This window comes from Aureococcus anophagefferens (assembly GCF_000186865.1).
Source record: "Aureococcus anophagefferens unplaced genomic scaffold AURANscaffold_30, whole genome shotgun sequence".
Taxonomy (NCBI): domain Eukaryota; class Pelagophyceae; order Pelagomonadales; family Pelagomonadaceae; genus Aureococcus; species Aureococcus anophagefferens.
Genome location: NW_008705589.1, coordinates 2,230 through 20,565, shown reverse-complemented (window position 1 = coordinate 20,565; position 18,336 = coordinate 2,230). Strand labels below are relative to the sequence as shown.

The 18,336-nt window shown below is 63.9% G+C and overlaps 4 protein-coding genes across 4 annotated transcripts in view; 1 reads left to right on the top strand and 3 right to left on the bottom strand.

Annotated features, from left to right (window-relative positions):
* AURANDRAFT_55048 (hypothetical protein) lies at positions 1 to 2,083 on the bottom strand (the record flags this gene model as incomplete). The annotated part of the gene is made up of 3 exons (XM_009042317.1): positions 1 to 1,166; positions 1,365 to 1,943; positions 1,995 to 2,083. 3 exons carry the CDS (start codon positions 2,067 to 2,069, stop codon positions 6 to 8), a joined length of 1,815 nt encoding a protein of 604 aa, XP_009040565.1.
* Positions 2,084 to 3,330: 1,247 nt separating this feature from the next.
* On the bottom strand, positions 3,331 to 3,753 carry AURANDRAFT_16004 (hypothetical protein; the record flags this gene model as incomplete). Its single annotated transcript, XM_009042316.1, has 2 exons — positions 3,331 to 3,525; positions 3,589 to 3,753. Coding segments are annotated over 2 exons (360 nt in total), but the record flags the coding sequence as incomplete, so codon positions are not given.
* Positions 3,754 to 4,254: 501 nt separating this feature from the next.
* On the top strand, positions 4,255 to 5,643 carry AURANDRAFT_66971 (hypothetical protein; the record flags this gene model as incomplete). Its single annotated transcript, XM_009042405.1, has 2 exons — positions 4,255 to 4,661; positions 4,719 to 5,643. The coding sequence occupies 2 exons, from the start codon at positions 4,255 to 4,257 to the stop codon at positions 5,641 to 5,643; spliced, it is 1,332 nt and encodes a 443-aa protein (XP_009040653.1).
* Positions 5,644 to 17,838: 12,195 nt separating this feature from the next.
* The window catches only part of AURANDRAFT_55044 (hypothetical protein), a gene marked incomplete at both ends in the record, with an annotated part of 1,616 nt that continues 1,118 nt past the window's right edge, over positions 17,839 to 18,336 (bottom strand). Inside the window, one exon of the mRNA XM_009042315.1 lies at positions 17,839 to 18,298. Coding sequence (XP_009040563.1) covers positions 17,906 to 18,298 — 393 coding nt within the window. The remainder of the gene's footprint in view (positions 18,299 to 18,336) is intronic.

Sequence of the window (18,336 nt, the reverse complement as noted above, 5' to 3'; positions counted from 1 at the left end):
AAGCGTTACGGGTCTTCAGGAGTGCGACGTGGTTGATTTGCGCCTGCTGGTGGCGGCTGCTGCAGGGGCAAGGGAGGCATCGGTGGTGCGACACCAGGGCCACCAGGGAACCCCTGACCAGGCTGCTGGCCGACTGTAGCAGGCATAAGGTGCGCCTGTGGAGGAAGCTGTGGAATACTAGGCGGCATGTTTGCAGCATTGCGCGCATTTTGGGTGTACTTGTATTGTTGCGCACCCTGACCCTGACCGCCTTGACCACCACGGTTACGTGAACGGCGATTCGACCCCCCCTGACTACTCATTTGCTGCATCTGCCCTGGGTGCATTGGGTAGCCCCCTTGGCGTGGTGCACCACCATGCCCGAAGCCAGCGCGTGGGTCCGTCATTGGTCCGCGAGGTGAACCACGGGCCATGACATAGCCACGAGCATTTGGCGGTACACCAGCGATAGGCACTCCAGGATGACCCTGGGGAGTCATGCCCATGGGGTGGCCATTAGGTGCTCCAGCTGCATACATGATAGGCATAGCAGTGCCGTATGGTGCACCGAGGTGTGCTGGATGAAGACCCTGAGGAGCGTGTGGTGGCACGCCGGCAGGGCCCATAGCACCAGGATGTGCTCCATAAGGAGCTGTTGTGCGACGCTGTGCGTGTTGCGCTTCTAGCTGTGCACGACGCACCTCTTTTCGCTGTGCAAGAGCAACAAAAATTGGCTTACCAAGGACAAGCTTATTGTTCATCTCTGTGACAGCCTTGGCTGCTTCTTCAGGAGAAGAAAAACAGACAAATCCAAAGCCACGAGAGGTACCAGTGGCTGGCTCGCGCATGACCCGTGCAGAGGTAATGGTACCATATTCAGCAAAGTTTTCTCGCAATTGATCATCATCCAGTCCATCATCAAGGTTCTTGACGAAAAGGTTCACGCCTTGATATTTCTTGATGCGTTCGATTTTTGCTGCATCAAACTTGGCTTTGAGCTCACGCTCGCGTTCAATCTTCTTTTGGGCACGCCCCACAAAGAGCGGCGCTTTCAGGGTCGTCGGTGCGCCACCGGCCTGTCCTGGAAGCTCTGCAATACCGTTTAGTGCATCCATGGCAGCAACTGCAGCGTCATGAGCCTCGAAGTTAACCCAACCAAAAGCAGAACCATCAGCAGCGGCCGCTGCCTCTGCGGCGTCTGCCTCCTCACCACAGACTGCTGCTAGTGCTTCTTCTGCGGCTGCGACTGCAGCCTCATCACCGGCGTCAAGAGCAGCACGCTTTGCCTGTTCGGCTGCCTCGCGTGCTGCAGCTCGTGCCTCAGCATTGAGGGCAAGATCTGTAGCAGGCTTGACTACTGCTGGAGCCTTTGAAGGTGGTTGTACCTTGCATGAAGTTATGGCACCGAACGTCTCGAAAGCCTTGCGAAGCGTTTCTTCATCCCAGTCAGCAGGAAAGTTCTTCACATAGAGGTTTGTCCAGTCTGATTGCCCGGATCGTTCTGTGCGTCTTACAAAGTGGCCGACATATACCTCCTTGTCGCAGATAGTCATCGAATTTATTTTGTTTATGGCGTCTGTTGCAGCATCTTCTGATTCATAGTGAACATAACCATATCCCTGCGAACGTCCTGCCTCGTCCGTTGCCACCTTACAGGAAAGGATGTTACCGAAGAGCGAGAACGTATCAAATAAAGCTTTGTGATCGATGGAGGCATCCAAATTTTTGACGAAGACATTGCCAACACCAGACTTGCGCAACGTTGGGTCCCGCTGTGACCACATGATCCGGCAGGGTTTTGACTTAATCAATGTGTAATTCATTGTATCCAACGCCCGTTCCGCGTCAGAGACGTTGTGGAAGTTGACATAGGCATAACCGAGGCTCCGTCGCGTCACGGCATCTCGGCATACGCGGATCGATGCAACTGGACCGACTGTATTGAATATTTCGAATAGCAGTCCCTGAATATTTCGAACCGGAGTTATTGAAGCTTTAAGATAGATATATCGCACCTCAGAGGCATCTGTGGCGAGATCACCGACGTACAGCGAAGCAGAATGAAACGGCACCGTAGACCCACCTAACATGCTTCTCCGGCGATCTACGCAATTTTTTTATCGCTAGCAAATGCAGGCTTTTTCAAGTTCTTGGATGGCGACACTGTTGAGGAGGCCTTGAGGCAGGACGGGTATATGCCGGCATATACCGCCGGTATGGGGAATTGCCGCCATACACCGGGATTGGGGGGTGCCCCGACCCCTCTGCGGCCTCCCGGCTCCGAGTCGATCCATTAAATCCCGATCTCAACCACTACTAGTATGTGGTCGTGCTACTAGTACTACCCCAGCCATCCCCAGTGGTGATCCGCAATTCCTATACTATAACACAGACCACATGTCGTCTGGCAAGAGCCACTTTATTACGAACGTTGCCACAAGCCTGGTGTAGTGCCAGTGCCTTACACTAGATCGTGTACACTTTCCAACTGTGCTAGATTCTGAGGCCCTGCATTATAAGCCAAATTTTATTCTGTAGAGGGCCCCGCTCCTCACGTTCGCCGCTTTATGAGGCTTAGTGCAAAGTCACTCGTGGGGGGTACTCCTCCCTGTGCACGCTCCTTCCACTGGGCTAGGCAACGCGGGGCTGGGAGTGTTGGGCGCCACCCAGGGGACTTATGTGCCTTGGGGCTGTGGTCGGGGGGGCTCCCCTCCCTTCTTGACGTACACATTCACCACGACCAGCGTGCAGCCGGGGCGTTGACGGCATCAAATATTCGGTTTTTCTTTTTTGCGATCTGCGACCGTCTCCAATTGAAGACTGCAGGATTGGTGCGTGTGTGTAAGCGCGCCATGCGTGAATGTATGTGTGTGCTGTGTGCATGCGTGCGTGCGTGCGTGCGTGCGTGCGTATGTATTGCTATGTGTTGTTTACGCGTGCAATGTAGATGAAAACGGGGGCAGTTAAGATCTCCACCGTGAGGACGCCAACAGCAACCTGTCGCAAGTCTACTCCCAGAGGCGCATATCTGCTGATAAGCCACGCCGTCCCGTCCGCCTCCCAGCTGTGCCCCGCCCTATACCCAGGGTGGCAGTCAGATACTCTGTGTCATTAAAGGGGTGGAACAGCGCAATCGAACCCAGGGCTGGCATGCATAATTTTCTAAACATCATATCAAACTCCATGCATTTTCCATTGGAACTGGTCTGATAAGGTCCGCGGTGCCCGACTGTCTGTCATAATATCGATCATACGCGTCTTCATGCCCTCGGTGATTCCAACATCTTTGGTCCTAAGCCAGAGCTCAATGCGATACACCGGATGGGAACCCTTTCCACCAGATTTATCAACGACGCGTGCACCGCAGATGTGATCTTCAGTATCGATTGTCTCACCTATTAGACCCAGAACGAGATTTTGCCACCATTCATCGATCATATCCCCCTCATTCCCCCGACCACTCTTGCGAAGATTCCATTCACCACCATTGATGTTTGCAGAATCCTCCCATTCGGGTGCTATGCCTTCTTTGAATATCGAAAATGACTCAATGAATCGATCTTGTGGCGGCACTCCGACGCGCTTCCGCGCCTTTCCATCGTAAAACACATCGGACGGTGGAGGTATGTGTACATAGTTGTTCCAAAACTCTTCGACTGTGCTGAAGCTGAATAATTTTTTTTGCAGGTTGGCCCATTCTTGCTTGGTCATGGTTTTTTTCTCGGAGGTCCGATGCTCCCAGAATGCCCAGGTGTGCTGTGTTGGATGCGCATTATCCATACAAAATCGCTTTTCAGCGAACCAGAACTAGAGGTTTTGAATGCGATGAGTCCCTGGGTGCCCGCACCCCCCTCTCCCACCTACTCGCCTTCACGCCTCATGCTCATGGAAAATTAAAGACGGGACCTTAATCGCACTCGCCTTCTGGCCACGATAGTCGCCGTTTATCATATCGTTCTCTCTCTCTCTCTCTCTCTCTCTCTCTCTCTCTCTCTCTCTCTCTCTCTCTCTCTCTCTCTCTCTCTCTATGTATCATTCCTTAATGTGTGCAGGTGATATAGCCGCTAGGATATATCAGCCAGGATATTCAGGATACAGGGGAGAGAGACAGAAGATATACTCGAGTACGAGTTATCGCCTGTCGCTGACATCCTCTCTATTATTGTACGCCTGGAGCGCACCCCAGGAAAATCTTCTCCTATCCAGCCGGCCCTATGCTTTTCCTGGGGGGTCCTAGACTACGCTAGTCCCCGAGCTGGGCCCCGGGTGGAACCCATGTTGAAGGCACACCCAGCTCCCAATCCAACTATATCATTATATATCTGGTATCATAATATTATGCTTGGACGTGCAAATCGGTCGATGTGCGACGATTGGTCACTGACGTCTAGGCGATGGCGCTTCCGTTTCATACCGCGCAGCTTTTCCTCAATTCAGATGATGAGAGTAGATAAGCCACCGTCTTCTTCGAATGTGAGAAACGCATATTCCCCGTTCTTCGTGCAGTATGCGACCATTGCGATTCTCTCCGTCTTGTGGGGCGGTACTGTAATCCTTTGCGCCCACGCGACCGTGACTAGTGGACGCCACGCGAAAAGCAGTGCAGGACAGACTGTGTCTAACATCGACAGAGATGGACATGGAAATCATTTCTGCCTTGGTCACGTGGCCTATGGGGAGAGGTCCGAGTCCCCATCCTACCATTTGCAATTGAGCTGGAAGATATCGTACTGCAATAGGTACCTTGAGCTGGGCACAGCGACAGCAAGCAATAAACGTGAATACGCAAGGCAGAATCGGTACACATTTGTTCCTATCGGCGCACAAGATTACGAGTGCCTGTTGATCAAGTACTGCCCATCAATCGCCGCAGAGGCACGCCTCGCAGATCCGATCACAGGTGCCAAGTTTTGTGCAATGAGATATGCTCTCGCAGAGCAAGGCTGTGATTGGATGCTGCTCACTGATGTAGATTCGGTTGTTATCGACACGTCTGTTAGGATCGAGGACCTCATCGGAAGTGACGCAGCGCTCCTGCCCACCGGAGATGCGATCTCAGACGTCATCTGGTTCGTCGACGGGTCCATAGTCTCTAACGCGCAGGAAGATACAGAGAAAGAGGCTCATGCAACTGGAATTGTAGCACCATGTGGAGACGTGGCTCTCTTTGCCGCGAGCCTAAACATGGGCGCCTTCCTAATGCGCAGGTCCACCTTCACATCTGACCTATTGACCCACAATGTCCTCGCACTGAGCTCCATGGGAGCATCTTTCCTGACCGAATCTGACTGCAGCACCGCAGGCCTTGGTGCGACTGGAGAGGACCTATGTGCGTCCAACTCGGGCGTTGAAGAATGTAGCATCGGCTGTATCCATCGTATGCACCCTGATTGGCTTGAGAAGGCTCAATGTCTTTCCACATTGCCAACTGATGTCCCTGCGGTGCTTGCGACTTTTAACATGGTCCCCCCTTACCTTTCCGGCCAAGCTGGTGGTGGCACTCTCCTCGCCAACTGCATCGGGAGCGTTTCCCAACAAGACAATATGGACTGCATCAAGTATGCGCTTAAATTGAGCCTAGGTGCCGTGGGAAACGTGGACAACACCGATTTGTCAACAGCTGGGCGAGGATCCAACCAGCAGGTTTATCTCAAGTATGAATGAGGCCTCGGGGAAATGCGCCTATTGAATCTAGCGGGATAGTAAACCCCGGGACGGGGAAGCAGCCTGATGGGGCTGCCCTGCCGCCCGAGGGTGAACTATCGAGGTTACGCAATGGCGGTACAGACCACCGTCACCGTCACCGGGGATTTGGGGGCGTAACCGTGAAAAACCGGAACCGGAACCGTAACCGGGATTTTCAACGCCTTACCGAAACCGGACCGGAGCCGGTTCAAGGCTTTACCGTCGCGTGGTACGGTGCTGATGACTGCTTTCAGGCCCTCCACGCCTACCCAGCGGCGTTGTGCGACTTCAGAGCGCCGATTCTTGTTGCGAACGCTATTTAGCCCAGTCCCATCACGAAAATCCCCCAAATAACGCCTATTTTGAGCCCCGTGACCTCCACCGGCCTCCACCGGGCCGCCCTGAGGCCTCACCGTAACCGGAAACGCCCCAGAGCCTCAATAACCGTGTAAAAACCGTCGCCGTACCGCAACCGTCACCGCATCGACGGGGGGCTTACCGGAACCGTACCGTCGCCGGTTTTTCACGGTTTTCGGTGTCTTGCCCTGACCGAAGTGCTCCCTACTACAATAGTAGCGGCTATCCTCTCTCTCTCGCGCATTAGGCGACGCACGCCGCCTACGCGCCTACCATGGGCGGGCGCGCTCTCTCTCTCTCTGGCGCATCAGGCGACGCGTCTCTCTAGCGCATTAGCTTGGCTCGCTCTAAGTGGTCGCGGGCGAAGCTCGACGAGGACGCCCGAGGCGACGACTGAGGCGCCGGCGCCGAGGAAGCGCCGCGGCGCGAGGAGAGCCGCCGCTCGGAGCGCACCTGCAGCGGACCGGCCAAGCCGGACCGACGCGACGCGTGCGGCGGGCTCTCGAGCCAGCGCCGGTGGCACGGGCCAAGCCCGATGCACCGCGCGCGACGGCCGGCGTCGGCGCCAAGCGACGGCGCCGGAGCCGAGACCGAGCCGCCCGACGAGCCCGCCAAGCTGGCTCGGAGGGCCGGCGTGAGATGCGCCGGCGGCACGCGCCAAGCCAGGGTCACCTCGCGCAACGGCCCGCGTGGGCGCCAAGCGCCGACGCCGGAGCCGAGGCCGAGCCGCCCGACGAGCCGGCCAAGCTGGCTCGGAGGGCCGGCGTAAGACGCGCCGAGCCAAATCCCGCATGGGGGGGGTTCGGATAATACAACTTGACTTTTGTTTGGCCCGCCCCTCAGTCAGACCGACGCGTTTGGTCGCGTGGGATAGGCCGTCGAATTTAATTGGCACTCTTTTCTGTGGGGTTCATGGCTTTCGTCCCGCAAGCACTCCGCAAGCACTCTGGAACTTCCCAGGGCGAGGCGGGGGTGAGCCGGGGACCTAAGGGCAGGCAGCCGGGAGGCTGCCCTTGAGTGTAGAGGTCGATGGTGAGGTGGCCGGAGGCCATCCGAGGTTGAGGTAGGAGTTGAGGGCAAGATGCCCGAGTCCAGCTCCCCCGTCTGGACCTCGCGGCCTCCGAGTGCATAGCGTTCCCGACTGAGAGCCAAGCTCCGTGGGCTGCGCCAGGAGCCAAGCCCCGCGCCAGGGACGTCTGGTGCCCCTGGTATGTACAGGGACGATCCCGGCCCCTCAAGAGGAGCCCCTCCGGGGCCCGGTGCGGCTTTAGTGGGCCCCAGTGCCCGCGCCCGAGTAAGCGCGTAGAGATCTCGAGAGGCAGGCGCGTAGGCGGGGGCGTCGCCTAATGCGCTAGAAAGAGAGAGAGTTCGGCGACAAATTTGCTCTGTGATAAAAATGCGCAAGGCGATAAAGCCAACTCAATCGGCGAATGAGACCCGGTCGCGGAGCGGCTCAGATCCCTGCACGAGCGATGGGACCCCCATGACCCGGTCGACTGTGCTCCCGCCGCATTCCTCGCCACTTCCCCTCGGGCATGCCCTCGACGGCGCGGAGCACCGCGCGGACCGCTACGAGCCCATCGCAACGATTGTCTGCGCCGCGCTGTCAACGGCGCTGAAGCAGCAGCTCGGGCGCGACGCGCTCACCGCCGACGACGCGCGCGCATTGCGGGACGCCATCGCGCGGCGGGACCACAACATCCTCGCGCTGCTCGTGGCGGTCACGGCCGCAGACGCGGCGCCACCCGCGGCTTCCCCCAATAATGCGCTGACGCAGCGCGCCGACCGGGAGGACGTGACAGCGGCGTCCGTGGCGCTCTTGGCGGCGGCGCCACCAGCGGCATCCCCCCAGGGTGAGAATGCGCTGACGCAGCGCGCTGACCGGGAGGACGCGACCACGGCGCCCGTGGTGCTTGTGGCACCGGCGCCGCCCGCGGCGTCGTCGCTCCTTGCGGCAGGCAACGACGGCGCGTGGGCTGGGCGGACGTCCTACGAACAGGTCGACATCGCCTGCCTTCTGCGAAACGTCATGCTGTCATCGGGCCTCGTAGTTGTGCGCATGACACGCTTCGATAATAACGACGACGGCCTTGTCCAGTTTTGCGAGATCGCGCGGATCTTTGGCGAGCTGCAGTGTCGGTGCGTTGGCGCATACGAGGCTACGTAGCCTCGGCTCGAGCCTCTGGAGCCTATGTAGGCAACGCCTTTGATGAGTCTATATGGGCACCTATGTGTCGACGTAGCCTCGTCCTGAGCCTACGGAATTATGAAATGCGCCGCATAGGCGACCTGCTCCGCGTCCGGCTCCTTGATAGCGAGATCGAGGCGCTCTACGACCTGCTCGACAACTCGCTGGACCACATCCGGCTCTTCGACCTCACGCGCTTCCTCGACCCGGGCGAGGCCACGCGCGGCACGGCGGCAGGCGCCTCGCCGGGTCGCCTCGAGCTCCGTCGCTCGTCGACGGTGACGACGGTTGCGCTCTCTCCTGACGGGTCGCGCGTGGCTTGCGGCGGCATGGACTTCTACTGCGTCGTCTGGGACGCGCACCGCGATGCGAAGCTCTACGAGCGCCGCTTCCCGAAGCAGGTCGGCGCCGTCGCACTCGGCGCGCGCGACCTCGCCGTCGGCTGCTTCGCGCCGGGCCACCTCGACTACGTCGAGGACCTCGACGGCAACGGCGACGCGGCGGCGTCCCTCGACACGACTTGGCAGGCGGGCCGCGACGTCAACGCGCTTGCGATCTTCGAGCGCGCGGGCGAGCTCGCTGTCGCTGCGGGCGATGCGGTCGTCATTTATGCCGTTGCCACGCGCACGGAGCTCTACCGCTTCGAGGCGTCGGGCACGGCCTGGGGCGTCGCGCTCGGCGCCGCAGATAAGCACGTGATCGTCCGCGCCGACGGCGGGCCCGACGTGCACTTCTCCGTACCGAGCTGCGATGCGGAGGACGCCGCAGAGTGGCCCGAGTGTGACAATGCGATCACGCGGCAGCAGTCGATGCTCTGCCGGGCCAAGACGCATCGCGCCCTCGAGATTGGCGAAAACGGCGACGGTGAGGATTCACGCCGGCCTGTCGGCGAGAAGGACGGCGCCTACGTCCACGAGGACGCCGCCCTGCGCATTTTTGAAGGCGAGAGCTCGCGGACGCGCGCCGTCTCTGTGCACGAAAGCCTTGACAAGAAGCGGCTGCTGGGTGTCAATGCGGCTTTGGCACTCGGCTGCATCACCTGTGCGGCGATGCGGGACCGGGGCACGCTCAGTACGGCCCAGTATGCCGCGGTGGACCTCTGGGTGACCTTCTTCTTCCTCCTGGAGCTAGTGATTAGAGGTATCTGCCACGTCGAGGTCAACCACTCGCTGTGGCGCTTCGCGCGCGACCCGATCTGCGTCGCCGACGGCACCGTCGTGCTCCTGGGCCTCGCCGCCGTCTTCGTGCGCCATCCACCCTACGTCTCCTGGGGCCTTGCGCTGAGCAAATGTGTCCGGTTCCTCCGGGCCGCGCGGTCGTGTGCGCGCCACCTCCGGGGCCTCCGCCACGCGGTGCGCGGCGACGGCCGCACATACGCCGTCGAGCTCGACGGCGGCGCCGTCGTCGCCGACGTGGACCGGTGCGACATCCTCACGGACCCCGAGCGCCGCTACGTCGACATGCGCCGCGCTGCGGGCGACAAGGTCAGGGCACCGCGCGGCTTCGCTGCCGCACGTGTGCGAAGCGGCAACGATACGCTGCCGCAAAATCGCGGCCGCTGCGAGCCATCCGAGCCCAAGACGCTCGGCACGACATCGATGCCCAGGATTAAATGCCTCGCGTCGCGGCGCTGGAAGAGGAACCGGACGATCCGCGTGGAGAGTGACGCAGACCCGCACGCCAAGGGGTCGCTCGGCGAGCGGGACCGCATGCCCGTCTGGGTTAGATTTCGCTGCAGCTCGCGGACCGTCGAGACGCACAAGTACGTCGCCTTCGGCGGCGAGTCCGGCCGGGCCGAGGTCTGGCGCTACGACGTCGCGGGCCGGCTGAAGTCCTCGGCCGATGGTTCGCCACGCGAGATCGTCGAGCCCGCCACATCGACTTCGTCGCGCACGTCGCGCCACGCGACGCGAATCTGGTCCATGCGCTTCGACCACACGGTCAACTGCGTCTCGTTGTCGGGCTCCACGCGGCGCGTCGCGGCATGCGCGCGTGAGCTCATTGTCGTCTACGACTTCGACAGCCGCTGCGTCGTCTTCCGGCGCGACGCGGGCGAGGCGCTCTACAGCGTGGCCCTGTCGCGCTCGGGTAAGTCTGTGCTCTTCGGCGGCGCGTCCAAGGAGGTCAAGCTCTGCGACGTGACCACGGCCGCACTCCGCTACGAGGCGCATGCGGACGACCGGGTCCGTGCGGTCGCGCTCTGTGGCGACGACGAGGTTTTGGCCTTTGGGGGCTTCGACGCGACGCTGCGGCTCCACCACGTCGGCCGCGGCGCGCCCTGCGCCGTTGGCGAGTGCGGCGCGACGGCGCGCGCAGTGAGCGTCGACCGCAACGGTGCCGTGCTCGCCGTCGGCGGCGACGACGCGTTGTGTCGCTGCTACGACCTTGTGCGCGGGTCCCTGTTGCAGCCTTCCTGGAGTGCTAAGCACCGGGGCAAGGTCTGGACCGTCTCTGTGACTCCGGACGGGACCCGCGTCGCGGCTGGCGACTACGCGAACGCCGTTGTGCTCTACGCCGCGGCCGATGGCGCCGTGCTCTGGGTCAAGACATCCTGGCTCGGCAAGGGTGCGCCCTTCACTTGGGCTGTTCATTTCTCCAGTGACGGTAAAACGCTCGCCATCGGCCACTGGGACGCGTACGCATACCTCGTCGACGCTGTCGACCTCCGTGAGTTCGGCGCGATCAAGCGCAGCGACCGCGTCTACGCCGTCGCGCTGTCGAGCGACGGCGGCCTCGTCGCCGTCGGCGGCCGGGACAAGCGCGCGGCGGTCTACGCCGTCGACGGCGACCACATCGCCGCCCTCTTCGAGACGGTCCACGAGGCCTTCGTGTACGCGGTCGCGCTGAGCCGCGACCGGCGCGGGAACCGGGCGATTCGAGCGAGCTTCGACGCGCGCGTTCCGCGCGTGACCGTTCCGGAGCAAGCATCCGCGCGTCGAGAGCGCTCCGAGAGATGGTCGCTCGTCCCAAAATGCGCCGAAACGAGGGGACACGGGCCGAAAGCCCTTGACGTCGGGGCGTTCGCGACCCCTCGCGCCGCGCAGGCCACGACGACGCCGTCCTCGCCGTCGGCCGCGTCGACTGCCTCGTCGCCGTCTTCGACGTCGCGAGCGAGGCGCGGACGGCGACGATCGCCATGGAGGGCCTCGTGCAGAACCTCTGCTTCGCGCCCGCGGCGCGGGACCTCGCGATTGCGGCCGAGCAGAACACGGTGGACGTCTGGGACCTCGCAAACCCGTCCCAGCCCCGGGAGAAGCTGGTTGTCACGCGACACACGACGACAAACGACGTTGCGCTCTCGGCCCGCGGCTTCGTCTTCTGCAACGGCACGATCTTCAGCACCATGGGCATGGGCAGCCGGGTTCCGGCATGGTATGAAGCGCTCAGCCACGAGGCCGCGCGGGCGACACTCGACCACCCGCGGGCGCTCAGCGCAGCGCTGCGGCTCCACCGCACGCTTGTGAATCAGGTCAACCCGGTCAGTGGTGAGTCGATCCTCCAGTATGCAGTGCGGAAAAAGAGTCGGCGCGCCGTCGACCAGCTGCTCCACGCGGACTGCCCCATCGGCCTGCTCGGCGACTGCAACGGGATGAATCCTATCACTGTCGCCCTCGTGAACGAGCGCAAGGGGGCACTGAGTCAGCTCCTGGACGTGATGATGAAGTCCCTTGACTCGTCGCCGCTCGCGGCCGCGGCGTTCAGCAGCGAGTCAGGAAAGGCGATCGCCGACCACTACCCGGATCTCTACCTCGACTTCATCTCCCGCTCTTTTCTCATCCATGACACAGACGTCCTGCCTCCGGGCCACAACTTCGCGCTCATGCCGCCGACGGGTGCAAGCGTGACCGCGGGCAGCGAGCACCGGTCGCCCGCGAACTTCTGGGCCGCGTTTCTGGTCAAGGGCCGACGCGCGCTTCCGCTACTTCGAGCACCGGGAGAGCGATGACGGCGCGTCTCATCGGCCCAGAGGCGCCTTCCATACGTGCGGCAACCCTCGCCACATTCTGAGACGGTCACCTGCGGACGCGCGGCATGCCACGGCGCCGTCTATGCGCTCGTCGAGCGTTGTCCGCGCCCACCTCAAGAAGACAGAGGTCGCCGCGATGATCGTTCCCTTCGAACGTGTCCTCGGTACCTTCGGGGGCGACGCGGTGAGCCAGGACAGCGTCCTCGCGCTTGTGACTCGCTGCGCCGCGTCGATGAATGACTATCACGTCTTTGAGAGCGAGATGGTCCGGGCCATAATCCAGTTCAAGTGGGACCACTACGCGCGGAGTATCTTTATCCTTCAGTGCGTGCTCTGCGTCGCCCACTTCGTGTTGGTTATTGCGCTCTACATCGCGGTCACGCCCGCGATGCGTCTCCCAACGCGGTGGGACCCGACAGAGAGCGCACGCCCCGTCCATGGCCTCCGCGAGGTCTTCGCTCTCGCGCTTTACCTGCCCGTGGTCCTGCTGACCTGCTTTTTCCTTGGTCTTGAGGTGCGGCAGATGCTGCTCGAGGGGTCGCAAAATTACTTCGCGGGCCACGCGGTCTGGAAGGCGCTCGACCTCGCCTGTCTCTCACTCCAGCTTATCGTCGACGGCCTCCTCGCCATGCAGGTCGGTGGCTGGTTGTTGGCCTTCTTTGCCTGCGTCAACGTCCTCCTATTCACGTCGAGGATTGTCTCCTTCGCACGTGGCTTTGAGAAATGGGGGCCCCTCGTGCGCATGATTGTCAAGATCGTCTGGGAGGTGCGCTTCTTCTCCGCCGTCGTGGCCCTCATGCTCGTCGGCTTCTGGCTTGCCTTCGCGATCTGTATGAGGGAAACGCCAACTGAGTGGCTCATGGTCTACCTATCCATCGCTGGCTTCTACGGTGAATTCGAGAAGGACTACCTCAGCGGACGCAGCGGCTTTTACAACTGGCGGATGGACCGCCAGCTCCCGATCACGACAATCCTCCAGCTCTTCATGCTCATCTTTGGCATCCTCGCGCTGAACCTGCTCATTGCGATCATGAACAGCGCCTATGAGCGCGTCCGCGCATCCGCTGTTGCGGAGATGCTCCACGAGAAGAGCATGATTATCCTTTCCATCGAGCGCCTCTGGCTGCCAATGGTCATCTCAGCCTACGGCATCCCCCACGACTACTTCTTCCCGCGCTGGCTTCTCCTCCTCGGGCCCATCTCCATCCTCGACGTCTCCCAGGAGAAGCGCCGGGCCTTACACGACCGAGTCGCCGCGGGCATAGCCAACAGCACGCGGCGACTTCGACAGGGTGAGGCATCAGGGCAGCTATAAAGCAAAAAGTTCTACTTAGTAAGCAAAACGTAGTCGGCGCACAACTCGGGGGGCACTCTCGGCGCCGGCGGCGGCGTCGGCGGAGGAGCTGCGCTGCTGCCCAGGTCACATGTTCCAGCACACCGCCTTCTAGGTGATTGGGAAATGTTACCATCTCCTAAGCGCTAAACGCTCTCTGTAGCGCGAAAATGCCTGACTGCAAGTCAGGTGAAACGTCCCGGCTGGGGGAACGTTGGGGGAACCTCTCTGCTCCCCCGCAGCGAGTCGGGCGTGGCGGCCGGCCACGACCGGGAGCTGGGTGAGAGTCGGGTGAGCACGCGAACCTGGTCTCTCTCTAGCGCATTAGGCGACACACCCCGCCTACGCGCCTACCTTGGGCGGGCGCGGGCACTGGGGGGGCACCGGGCCCCGGGGGGGCTCCTCTTGAGGGGCCGGGATCGTCCCTGTCGCAGGGGCCCAGACGTCCCTGGCGCGGAGCTTGGCTCCCTGGGACGTTCCGTAGGTGGCTACGTAGGTGCCTACGCGCCTACGTAGCCTCGACTCGAGCCTACGGACCTACGTAGGCTCCCACTGGGGGGCTGTCCGTTGGGAGCCTACAACGGACCGCGTAGGTACCTACGAGCCTACGTAGCCTCGGCCGGTGCCTACGAGCCTACGACCTACGGAACGTCCCTGGCGCGAGGTGACCCGGGCTTGGCCCGGGCCGCCGGCGCGTCTCACGCCGGCCCTCCGAGCCAGCTTGGCGGGCTCGTCGGGCGGCTCGGTCTCGGGTCCGGCGCCGGCGCTTGGCGCCGACGCGGGCCGTCGCGCACGGTGCCCCGGGCTTGGTCCCTGCCACCGGCGCTGGCTCGAGAGCCCGCCGCGCGCGTCGCGTCGGTCCGGCTTGGCCGGTCCGCCACAGGCGCGCCTGGAGCGGCGGCTCTCCTCGCGCCACGGCGCCTCTTCGGCGCCGGCGCCTCAGTCGTCGTCCTGGGCGTCCTCGTCGAGCCTCGCCCGCGACCACGGGCCCCAGACGGCCGCGAAGATGGCCGGGAGCCGGCTCGAGAGCCTCCACGGCAGGTCGACGCCCGCGGCGAAGCCGAGCATGAGCGCGACGCGTCGCAGGGACCTCGGCGGCGCGGCGGCGAACTTGACCGTCGTCCCGGCGTCGGCATAGCTGGCGTACGCCTGGCGCACGTCGGCCTCCCAGTCCGCGCGGCGCGCCGCGGCGCTGGGGCACGAGCACCGCGGTTCGCTGTCGTCCTCGACGCCGCCGAGCAGCAGGTGCGCCGCGAGGCACCGCGACCTCGCGCCGCAGGCCGCGCAGGTCGGCGGCTGCCACATGCCGTCGAGGTCCGGGACGCGCGACGTGGGGGCGGCCCACCAGCACCCGCAGATGACGCTGAGCACGGCCACGCCGCCCGCGTCGGCCGTGAGGTTCAAGACGCAACGGCGCATCCACTGGCGCAGCGCCGTCCGGCGCGCGCCCGTCGCGCCCTCGCCCGCGATCTCGAGCCAGAGCGCGGCGGACTTGAGCTCGAGCGTCCCGTCTGCGGCCGCCGCGTCGACCTTGAATAGCCCCTCCTCGCGCATGAGGACGAGGTCCGTGCAGCGCCGCCGCACGTCCGCGTCCCAGCGGCGGCGCGGGCCCGCGTCGTCGGCGACGGGCGCATCGGCGCCCGCGTCGTCGTCCGCGTCGTCGGCGGGGCGCTCCGCGTCGTAGTCGCTCGAGGAGCCGTCGTTCGTGGTCCCTCGACCCGGATCCTCGTCGATCGGGTCGCTCCTCGCCTCGGGCCAATCGTCGAAGCCGAGGCGGTCGAGGGCCGCTGCGACGGCACCGGTGACGGATTCGCACGGGAAGCCGTCGTCGTCGCCGTCGGCGTCAAGCCGGCTGAGCTCGTCCCCGAGCGCGGCGCGCCACGGCCGGCGCTCCGACCGCACCCAGGCGTACGCGTACCGCGCCCGCTCGAGCAGGAACCTCTCCTCCATCTTCCAGAGGCCGAGGACCGCGAGCAGCACGCGGTAGTTGGCCTCGTGCGCGTGGACGCCGAGGAGCGCGCGGAGCGCCCGGCGCTGGAGCTCCTCGAACCAGCCCATGTCGTCGCTGGGAGGTAGGACCGCGGCGGGCCACTCGAGCTGCGCCCGGCCGTGGAGGGTCCACATGAGCATGGACTGGCCCACTGTGACGACGGCGCGCCCGCCGTACTCCGCCTCCATGCGGTCGACGATCGAGCCCGCGGTGCCGAGCTGGCGGCCGACGTGAGCTTCGGAGCCGCCCCGCGCGGAGACGAGGAAGCCGAGGTACACGAGCGTGCTCCCGACCTTGAACGTCACGTCGATCGTCGCCTCGTCCGCTCCACCCGGCGGGCTCCACTGGAACCGCACGTACGTCTCGTCCTCGGCCGGCGCCTCGTCGACGGGGCCGATGCGGATCACGTGGCTCTTCTTGACGAGCGCGAGCACGTACCGGTTCCTCCACGCCCACTCGAACACCATGTCCGCCATGGCGTGCAGCTCGGCCTCGGACCTGGCCAGGAGGACCAGGTCGTCCATGAGCATGAGCGCGCCGACCCAGACGTCGCCGACGTGGACGCCGAGGCCGGACGCGCGGAGCGCGGCGAGGAGGCCGCTCGTCGCGATCGCGAAGAGCGCCGGGCTGAGGACCGCGCCTTAAAGTAGCCCGACGCCGAGCGGCACACGCCGCGTCTCGACGCCCGGACGGACGCCCACGACGACGCTCGTGCCGAAGATCAGGCCCATGATGACGCGCAGGAGCCGGCCGCGGACGCCGGCCTCGCGCAGGGCCTCGACGACCAGGGCGCGCGGTGTCGAGGGAAATCCTCGCGTGATGTCGATGGTCATGAGCCACACGTCGCCGCCGCCGCTCTCCTCGCGGTGGGCCGCGCACGCGTCCAGCAGAAGGTGGATCTGCATGCGGCAGTCGACGCCCGGGTTGGCCTGGGCCTGGGCCTCGTCCACCTCCGCGACGGCCATGAGCCTCGGGAGCACGACGCGCTCGAAGAGCTTGGTGAAGTGGCTGGAGAGGACGATGCCTCGGTGGTTCTCGAAGATCGACGTGTCGCCGGCCTTGTGCACGCAGCGCATGGCGCCGGTACACGACGTGGCGGGCACGACGCCCGTCTCGAAGACGCGTGAGAAGGCGGGCGCAGCCGCCTCGTCGACCGCCGCGCCGCCGTACACGAGCGACTCCGGGACGACACCGTCCTCCGGATGCGCCACCTTGTTCCGCTTGGTGAGCGAGCGGGCCGCCGCCACGTCCGCGGGGGCCACGGGCCCGCCGCTGGGCGCGTCGTCGGCCTCGCACTCCGCGGGCAAGATGAGCCGGCGGAGCCGCGCCATGTCCGCCTCGCGGCGGCGCGCCGTGGCGGCGCAGAACCGCGGATCCGCGGCGTCGTAGCGGAACTTCGCCTCGACGATGTCCGCGAGCGCCGGGGCCACGGCCGAGCCGGAGACGACGATGGCCGCGGCCGGGGTGCCGTCCGGGTTGACGGCGCCCGCGTTCGTCGTGAGCGCGCGCCAAACATGGGACGTGCCTCGCCCGCCGCGCGGCTTCTTCTGCGCGAGCTGGGCCCGGAGCTCGTCGTAGACGGCGGAGAGAGCGCGGGGGTCGTCTCGGGCGTCGGTGAGGCGCCGCTGGTCTCGAACCCGACCTGCACACTCAGAGCGCGCTGTTTTTCCGGCTGCGCAACTGGACCGGTTTGCCCTGCGGCTCCCGTCCCGTGACGGCGTCCATGGTCCGGGCGAATCGATCGGGCGCCTCCGCCGCGGTCAGGCCATTCGCCGGGTTTACCTCAGTGCCAACATAGAGGATCTTGACGCCGTCGCAGTCGAGCATGTCGTAGCAGAAGCCCAGGTGCACCCGAATGTGACGCGACTTCGACGTCAGGTCGCGTTTGCGCATTGCGAAGACAACCGCCTGGTTGTCACAGTACTTGCGCGACGGCGTCAGCCCGTGGTCCATGCCGCCAGCAGGTACGCCGTTGTTACGTCGAACTGGGTAATCGTCCACGCCATCTGGCACGCGATGCTGAGCATGAGGAGCAGCGTCGACGTAAGACACGCCGGCGACGAATTCTCCGGCTGGCGGCCCTACGCACGGCAGCCGCGCCGTACCCGTCTACGGGATGACGGACGACCAAAACCGAAATACCCGGTATGGGAAAACGGACCCGGGTATATGCCGGTATATACCGGTATTTTACCATACCGGTATATACCCTCCGAAATACTCCGGCCGCCATAGCTTGCAGGCTGCTTGTGCGGGCCGAGTCGAGCACCGGCCGCTTGCACTCTGCGATGATCTCACAGATCTACAGGTGCGCATGTCTGGTCCGTGGCACCTGTATTATCACCGCGAGAGCATTGTTACTAGGGCTGCTCGGACGCGGGGGCTTCGAGGCGGGCCGGCCCGGGCTCACCGAGGCGTCGGCGCGCGCGACGCGAGGGGGCGCGGTGGCTGCGGCTTTGCGGCGGGCTGGAGGATGTGGAAGGAGCACATGAGCGTGTCGTCGACGGCCATGACGGCGCCCGCGTTGTCGAACTCGCCGCAGTAGTTCGGCGCGGAGAAGAGCGTGACGAGCATGCGGTTCGCGAAGAACTCGTAGCCGTCCTCGACGACCTGGTGCGCGCGGACGAGCAGGTCGAGGTCGTGGGCCTCGAGGAACTTGGCGACGACGTCCTCGCCGAACGTGTAGGACACGCCGCGCTCGGACTCGGCCCAGCCGCGCGCGTGCCTGCGCCGGGGGCCCGCGTCGTCCCGCGGGCGGGCCGCGCCCCGGCGGGCGGCCGTCGCCCGCCGGCCCCCCGGCTCCGCGGCCGTCGCCCGGGGCCCGCGGGGCCCGCGAC